This window comes from Abrus precatorius, unplaced genomic scaffold (genome assembly GCF_003935025.1).
Source record: "Abrus precatorius isolate BTA unplaced genomic scaffold, Abrus_2018 Scaffold9, whole genome shotgun sequence".
NCBI classification, from domain to species: domain Eukaryota; kingdom Viridiplantae; phylum Streptophyta; class Magnoliopsida; order Fabales; family Fabaceae; genus Abrus; species Abrus precatorius.
The window spans coordinates 35,064,139-35,072,765 of record NW_020874439.1 but is presented as its reverse complement, the minus strand read 5'-3'; the positions used below and the strand labels follow the sequence as shown (position 1 = coordinate 35,072,765).

The 8,627-nt window shown below is 32.8% G+C and overlaps 1 protein-coding gene across 1 annotated transcript; it reads right to left on the bottom strand.

The window, feature by feature from the left end:
- Positions 1 to 2,730: 2,730 nt before the first annotated feature.
- On the bottom strand, positions 2,731 to 8,065 carry LOC113849282 (meiosis-specific protein ASY1). The gene is made up of 22 exons (XM_027479068.1): positions 7,961 to 8,065; positions 7,808 to 7,864; positions 7,134 to 7,230; positions 6,961 to 7,029; positions 6,770 to 6,862; positions 6,437 to 6,563; positions 6,278 to 6,347; positions 6,140 to 6,181; positions 5,745 to 5,873; positions 5,551 to 5,661; positions 5,386 to 5,428; positions 5,266 to 5,307; positions 4,961 to 5,085; positions 4,796 to 4,808; positions 4,620 to 4,696; positions 4,426 to 4,527; positions 3,821 to 3,971; positions 3,657 to 3,736; positions 3,515 to 3,572; positions 3,260 to 3,420; positions 3,018 to 3,155; positions 2,731 to 2,894 (listed from the first exon to the last, which is right to left on the bottom strand). Exons 1-22 carry the CDS (start codon positions 7,961 to 7,963, stop codon positions 2,835 to 2,837), a joined length of 1,848 nt encoding a protein of 615 aa, XP_027334869.1. The 5' UTR covers positions 7,964 to 8,065; the 3' UTR covers positions 2,731 to 2,834.
- Positions 8,066 to 8,627: the final 562 nt, after the last annotated feature.

Sequence of the window (8,627 nt, the reverse complement as noted above, 5' to 3'; positions counted from 1 at the left end):
GTACCTTTGTTGAGAAAAGGCTTCACGAAATAAGATATTATGCAAAACTTAAGGCTTCACGAAATAAGATATTATGTAAAACTTACCAATTATGCATGAACAAATCAAATCTGAATCTAGTTTAGTATGGTCTTGAAATATTGTAGGGTTGAGACATGTATGCTTACACTCACATCTTGTTATTTTTCACTTTATTGAATTTTTAAGCAATGATACTCTTATTCTCCATGGGCAACTATTGTTATGGTTTAAACACCTCACATATAACTTTGTTAGTTTTGACTCAACAACAAAATAATTCTAATGTATCCTCATTGCATATTGTTTTAAGGCATTTTTAACTTCAAAAGTCAAATAATAAACCCACATATAACAGATCTCCAATAACCCATAAAATATCTTCACTAATTTCTTCTGCTTTAATTTCTTAGTCTGGGTGGTCCAATTAATATAATTGTAGTGTGGACTTACATTCCAAAAAAGTATTTCACCTACAACTACATATTGAGATAAATTATTCATTAAAATAAAATAAACAATTTAATCAATATACTCTTTAAATGTTACCTTCAACATTTTCTTGTAAATTTAAGTTTGAATCAAAATCACCATCGACATCTGTATCTGACAAGCTGTCTATTAGAATACATCCTTCATCAATATCATCATCACTATCATCACTATTCACTTCTTCATCTTCATCTTCATAACTGTATAAATTTTCATATCCTTCAAAATACATGCACTTATTCAATATGTGTTGTCACTAAAAATAAATTAAAAATAATTTATAACAATATAATTTATATCTTTTGTAACATTTATATTCATAAATTCCATAAGGTTAGGCAGTGACATTGATAAGCTTAAGTCCAACATATTTGACTCAACTCTTGAACTCTCACCAAATGCAATATTCACATATAATTCAATATTAATTGTAATACTTTGTTATTGATACGCACTAATCATACAATCAATATTTTCATCATCATATATATCCAATGCATTGTATTATTTAGCGCTTGAATCAATCATAAAATGAGAAATTATTCTAGATATGACATGATTATTACAAATATTCAACTTGTAATGAATCTTTTTTTTTTAAATTCATAAAACTTATCCCTCTTTTTATTTTTATCATTTTTTTGTTACCTTCATATGTCACACCTTCGTTTTCGATAACAATTTTTCCATTCCAATATATAATAATAATAATCTTACTCATCATGCATTTATAAAAAAAAAAAACATATCAATGAAAAATTACAATTATACTTATTTACGTAAATAATAAAAAAATTATTATTAACACACACAAACATATTATTATTTCACATCATTTTATATTACAAAAAATGAAATATTTTTTAAACGTATTTCACATATATAAAATAAATGTTCACAACAAATATAACATCATTTTTTTTATCAAACAAGTTAATATTAAATATCTACTAACTTCTATATTTTATTTAACAATATTTAAAAATTTATTTTTTAATTTCAACATACACAAAAAAATATTTATTAAATATTCATAAATTTTAACTACCTCTATTATTTTAAATAATTAAAATATTTCAATTTTAATAATTGATCAATAACAAAAATACTAAAAAATATATTCAAAATTTACTAACCTTAAATTTTCTTTCAATCTTTAAAAGTGTAGGAACGTTCTTTTTCTTCTTTACTGTGATTTAGATTTGAAAATATGTAACATTATATACTCAAATTGTGCTGGATAAAAAGAGGTAGTCGAATGAAGTTGACCCGCGAGTAAAAAGAGTTTCATCTCAATTATGAGTGAAGTTATAATGCATTTCATCTTAGACGTGGATGAAATTATTAAGATGCAAACAAGTGTCCAGATCCTTGTTTCGTACTAACTTGAAACGAATTACTAATATTTTGACACGTGGCCCTTGTTTTGTCTCTCTTTTTTATAAAATCACTAACACATGTCAACTTGTGGAATGTTTTGTCCTTCTTTTAGACAAAATAATTAATTTAAAAATAAAAAAAATAATTTCATCTAATTTAAATACGAAATAGCAGCTTACATGACCAAAAATTACTCTAAACAGAAAATAAGCTTTGATTTTATTTTATTTTGATAATTATCTTTTAAAAAAAATATTATTTAAATCATTAATCCAATATCATTTAAGATGGACACAAAAGAAAATATCATAATAGTAACTTAGACCCGGCGAAACTTCTTTAGGTGATTGTTTGACAATTTTTGGGGTGAAATAAGATTAAAGCACTAGTGATAAACTTAAATTACATATTATAGTTTATAACTTCGTGCTTTAAATTCCATTTTTTTTCATCTCAACTTAGTGGCAGTCAATTTTAAATTCCCATAGGGTCTTCGTTCCAATCATACCCTTCCTTAGTTTCAAGAATTCAACTTTTCTAGATTAGGTAATAGTATATTTGCTAAAACTTATAGTCCAAGGAAAATCGTGGACCTGCATAATTAAGTGGAAGACGAGGTAACTACGACGACGGAATAAAGACGGGGCAGGGGGACAACTTTGATCAACTAAAATTTGTATAAAGCTATATAAAGTAGTAATAGCAATGCTTGGCGTAAGCAAATTACAAAAGAAAAAAACCCGTAAAAAAAATTACAAAAGAAAAAAAAAGTCGGCATGGAAAACCACAGGCATTTCTACCATGAGCATTCTCTCTGTGCTGCTGTGGGCATTATCAAACTTTTAATTTGTATGTCATTTTTATATATGAGTGTTTAACGCGAGTAAAAGTCAGGTTATGTTGTTATGTTATTATATTATCCACAAATATTGAGCGATCGGAACTCATGTTCGCGGAGGCTGAGATCTCTGTCGCTTCACGTTTTGATGGATAGGCTCTTTGACCTACAAAGGAAAGAAATAAGGGATAGATTAGAAAAATACTTTCAGACTGCAAACGTGTGCAAATTATTCGAAGACTTTAATATTGAAGAAAGAAATATAAGGAATAAGGAATCCACAATATACCGAGCTAGTTTTCCTTGGCCGCTTTTCTTGGGAGGACCTACTGCATATAATTGTATCAGCTTCGTCACCTTGATGAGGAATTACATTTGCTCTGCCGTTCTCTTTGCCTGGCGCAAAACTTTCTCTTGAAGCAACTGGCTGTACAATCCCCAAATAAATTACATCAGGTATACAAGTGAAAATCTTCAACAATAGAGTCACTATGGATGTTAGAAACTGGAAAATCAAGCGGTATAACATGCCTCAACCCTGCTTGTGGGGGTGTTCCCTGGCTCCTTTGCCTTTGTCATTTTCTGTCCACTCCTGGAGTCAGTATAATTAGTATCAGATGTCACTTTCATTCGTGTTAAATCTGATCCAATAGAGTGGAGAACACCACATGTGGACACGTCATAATTGCTTCCTGATTACCGAGAAAACATAAGATAGTTTGTAAGTTGACCGAGTACCAAGCTGTGGTGTGGGTAGGATAAATATTAACGGCCTTAATCCATTACCATTCAAACGGAAACCAGTTTGTATGGACTTGCCATTTGGTTCACAGGGATCAACATCCTGTAAAATTTGAAAACGTGAAATAGGTAAACATACGTTGGAAATAAATGGTGATGTAAACCCCATATACGTGGCAGTTATTACCATGGCTTCAGTAGCGCTTAGAGCTTTCTGGACTTCAACGAATTTCCTCTCAGTCAACTCAGAATGGATAACACGTTTTCCTGACGTGCCGCAGACATAAAAAGTATCCAGAATTAAAATAGACAAAGAAAAGAGAAGGATTACTCTGTTAGTTAATTTGATACCTAATCTTTTGTTGCCTTTGGGCTCAACAAACCCATCCCGAACCATTTTATCAATTATCTTTCGTGCTGCTGTCTGGTTTACTTCTCCCTCAAGCAAACTTTGAAGCTTAGAGACTGACACATGTGTCATCGGAAGAGCATGATAGAGAGCCTGCAATATTTACGCACAAATTATCAAATAATGTAATAGTAATATATTGTCATATAACTAAATTGCTCCTATAATAACGCAACAATTTTAAGAGTTCGATGAACATATTGCCTGTAGTCCAGACTACAGACTCCATCGTCTCACTCTTCAGGCGATGCAAGGTGGCTTGAAAGCTGAAGACAATTCACAATATGTAGTGTTTTAAGTTTTTTAAACGATTTTAAATATTAACAGCATCTTGCACAATTCATTTCAAATCGGTATTACGTGTGTAGTTTACTTTGGCCGAAGAAAGATCGCTTTCATATTTGAGTTGTTGAGCATTCATTGTGAACAAACGTGACGTAGATAAGTCGTCAGCAAAGAGGCAAAGATCCTCTTTTGGTTTAGGATGCCAAAGATCTTCATAAACAACATGTAAAAGAATAATAAAAGAAGACAAAATAAAACTGACCTTCATGTATATGCGATCTTCAACCTGCAAAACGCTGTCAAAGACTTGAGGAATTTGACCATCAATTTCTTCTTTCACAATGGCAAACTCATATTCAAATTTCTGACATTGCAATTCCATCAGAGAGGGAAAGAAAAAAGGAAAGGATTCTAGAACCGCAGAAAGCGTGAAAGTCAATTGAGAGAAAAATCAACCTTGTCCTTGTTAATGGCGTAGATTTCCTTCCCTATTTTTGATAGCACGTCTTCCTCAACAAGCTTGTCCATGATCTCTGTAGAATCAATCAAAATCAAGCAAAAGAAAAATAAAGTTTGGGAACTGATAAAATCTGCAGCATAGCTTGAACGTGATTGATAGTTAACCTTCATACCTTCAGTTAGAACCTGCAAGTAAAACAACTCAACTCAAATTCTTTTTAACAAAAGATGAGAAGAAAAGAGACTAAAATTTTAGTTAGATCATAATCTAAAAATGGTCAAGCAAAAGCATAATCTGAATAGAAGTGTTATAACAATCAAGTAAAAAAAGTAGGTACCACTGAGATGTCTGGAAAATTCGCTAGAACATCAGTAAGCTCAACAGTGTCACGGTGGCAACTTTTGATCCACTCCTTGACCCGGTTCAGTTGTTGCTCATCTTCCACAGGGTCCTGGGTATTGTCTGAACATATAATAGGTCATTAAATAGTCTGAGTTACGGCCTTGTAACTGGATCAACAGCTGTAAAGAACTAGGGAAAAAATTGTGTCGAATGGAAAAGAATGTGGAAAAAATTATTCCAGAGTTGAGTTTATTATATAGGCACATCTGCCCACGCGAACACACAAAAGACGTAGTTTACCTTCATTAATCCCGCCATTATCGTCCTGTTCTTGCTGTTTCTCTGTCATTGTTTACTTATTAAAAGAAAATATTGGAGAAAATTGAGTAGAGCAGCAATAAGAAAAGTCATCCTAGTTACCAATTGGAGCAACTATATATCGATTCCCTTGAGTAAGATCAACCTGGAAGTTGTGAAATGTCAAATTTAAGCAACACGATCATTATTATAAGTCAGTCAATTTTGAATCTTCTGATAACTAAAATCATAATAGAAATGGCTATATCAAGCAACCTCCTCATTCACCTCACTGTCAGTATCATAATACTCATTCTTCTGAGTGGAATCATCACCAGTGCTCATATCGTCTTGAATTCCCTCATTATCATCTTCACAAGGGTCGAGCACACTCTTCACCTATAAAATGGAAGAAGAAATTATTGGTAAAACCATAAGAAATAGATTTAAAACTTAGCTGTGAACACGTATCCTTCCATTACCTTCAGAGCTAATACAAAATGCTTGCTGTTTACATTCCCAACCTCCATTTTCAATGGATTTTTTGCCCATGGATGATAAGCTTCTTCATCTGTGCATCCCCTGAAGAAAGGAGGCTCATAATCAGCTGGCTGCAGGAAAAAATTATATTGTGAGATGCTGTATATAAGTAGCGTTTGGCATAACAGAATGTTCAAATGTTCACCAGTTGCATAACAAAGCATATGATATCATTTAGTATGAACATCATTAACCATCCTTAATTAAAGAAAAACAACCTAGTCGAAAATGCATTTCGAGTCTGGACAAGGCTGAAATTCATTTAAAAAAAAGGCAAAATGATTTCATAATCAATACATAAAGAACAAACGTTTGCTGTTCATTTTAAAAAACATACCGTCACATCGTCATAGTAGAGGAGCTTCATCAGAATGGTACGCTGGGGGAAAATATAGAAGTCAGTTTATGCAATGAGTGCTGAAGCTAGTGAGAGAATAATGTGGAATTATCAAGCATAACATTTCAATTTATTTACCTCTTCTGGCATTTTCTCCAGAGTTCTCATCAACTGAACCAGCGTTCGGATCATTTTACAAGCAGAACTCCTGAAGATTATACCGAATACAAATTATTTTCAATTAAATTTGCGAGTTATCATTCAGATCTAAATTATATTTTCTTTTGCGACATCAACCTCATCTGCTGGGGTGTGATTTCTGTGGTCGAGTTACACTTGAAGGTTCCCCCTTGCCTTTTGTTTCCAGTGCGGTTGATATTCATCGAAACCTCTTGTTTGTCAGAATCAGAATAGCTAAAGGAAACTGCACGACAAACTACCTATATTTATGAATCCTCCAAAAATGTCTCAAGGTAGATAATTTGGAATCCATATTTTGCCACTAGCTTATAGAGGTGGCATTCTCTTCTTGTTAAAACAATAAGCTACGTGATATTCATTTAACAACAGTTGCCAAATTCCATCACACTCCGCTGATCAAAATTTCAATCAGATACGTTAAAGTCTCACATGCATATTCCTCAATCATTGGTCCATCCACTGCTTCGCACACACAGAACAAAAGCGTCTTTAGGTATTTCTTTTGTAAAGCATCGTATACACCTGCAAAAAGAAATAGAATAAAACAAATAAAACATGCATTGCAAGCAACGCAAAAATCGTGTCCTAGAAGCCTTGGTTAGACAGTAGCTTTAGCGTGCCTTTCTCCATCCAATCAATCAGTCTGCGAGACTCGGCATCCACTGGCATAAGTTTTTTAATCTTCATCTCTGTCATTTCAAGCATAGTTTTAGATGAAATTCAACAACAAATATTCGAAGATGCAACGACAAAGGAAAGAGTAAATTGGCTAGCGCACTAACATAGGTTTTACCTAATGCAGGGACTGACTTATCATTGAAGTACTTCTCAGGAAATAGTCCTCTGATATAACTGATATTGAATATGGCAATTCGGAGCAGGTTTCTCGTCTTGCAAATGAAATTTCAAATTAGATAATGTATGTAAGGTAATTTCAGACTCTGGATTCATAGTAGTAAAGCTCCTCAAATTGCAGAAACAAGTGGATTAACATTTCTCCTTGTGACTCAAATTAAACTTCGGATAGCTGAGATTACATTTTCTCAGAAATATTCAAGGCAAATAGGTACTGAAATTGAAGTTAACATACTTTCAGTTTTAGATCTCGTCTGATCCTAATGATAGTATAGAGTTAAATAGTAAATATGTCAAAGATGAATCAAATTATTTTTACTGAACCAAAAATCTTCGGTTACTGAATCTATCGGCAAATGGAGTCCTCTCAAGTGTAGGATTTGATAACAAAAGGAATATAGCTTCTATGTGATTTTGAAAACTAAGCTTACTGAAGAAATCTAAAATGCATGAAAGCAATAAGTTATAAATTGGAAATGCAGGAGAAGAAGAAGAAGAACCAAAACAAAACTCAAGCGAACAAATAAAAATACCAGATCGCTATGATTTGAGTAAAATCAGATTAAAATGTGCAATGTAAGAAATGTAGGAAGCTAAATGGTTGTTAAGCACCAGAAGAAGTGAATCCTGCTCGGTGATTTCAGCTTCCTTGACTTTTTGTGCAACGACCTGAAAGAAAGAAATGAAATATTCAGAAACCATATCAGGGAGAGGAAGAAGATGAGGGAAAACTAATAGGAGCTTCGAAGAGCTTTCTGGTCTCACCATGGTAACCGAATTTCAGAGTCACAAACTCAGCGAAATAGAATGCAGAGAATTAAGTCTTAAGTTGGTATAAAAATTTGAATGAGATGAATGTAGCGGGCGGGGATGAAAAGCAAGGAGTGGGTATTTATAGGCCGAATCAGGTGTAGTTAGGGGCTCGATGCACCATCACGCAAGTTGGCACTGCCATTGGTGTGCTGAAAGTTCGTTCTGGTGCCGTTATTTTGAAAAATGCTATTGAATTGGATTTTATTTTATTTGTTCGTTATATTAAATTTTCTTATGGTCTGGTCACGCGAGTTTGGTGAGTGAATTGGCGCCAAAAAGGAAATAGAGTAGTTGTGGGCTTGGTTTGTTAGGCCAGGCCTCGTTTTCATGCAAACTATAGTAAAAACAAAAAGTATGCTTTGTTTCCTAAATTAGGAAAAAAAAACTAAAGAAAAATAGAAAAATGCTTATCCCTCTTGGTGAGATACCATTAAATGTCTTCATTTTAAGGAATATATTTTAGAAATGTGCGTATAAAGGAAGATAAAAAATAAAAAGAGATTAAAACAATTATATACAATATCAACTAGTAATAATAAATTTTAAATAGTTAACGTAAAAATCTCTTGACCAAGTGTGGGTTTTTGTTTTGGTCAAGTGCAGTTGCATCGATATTTAT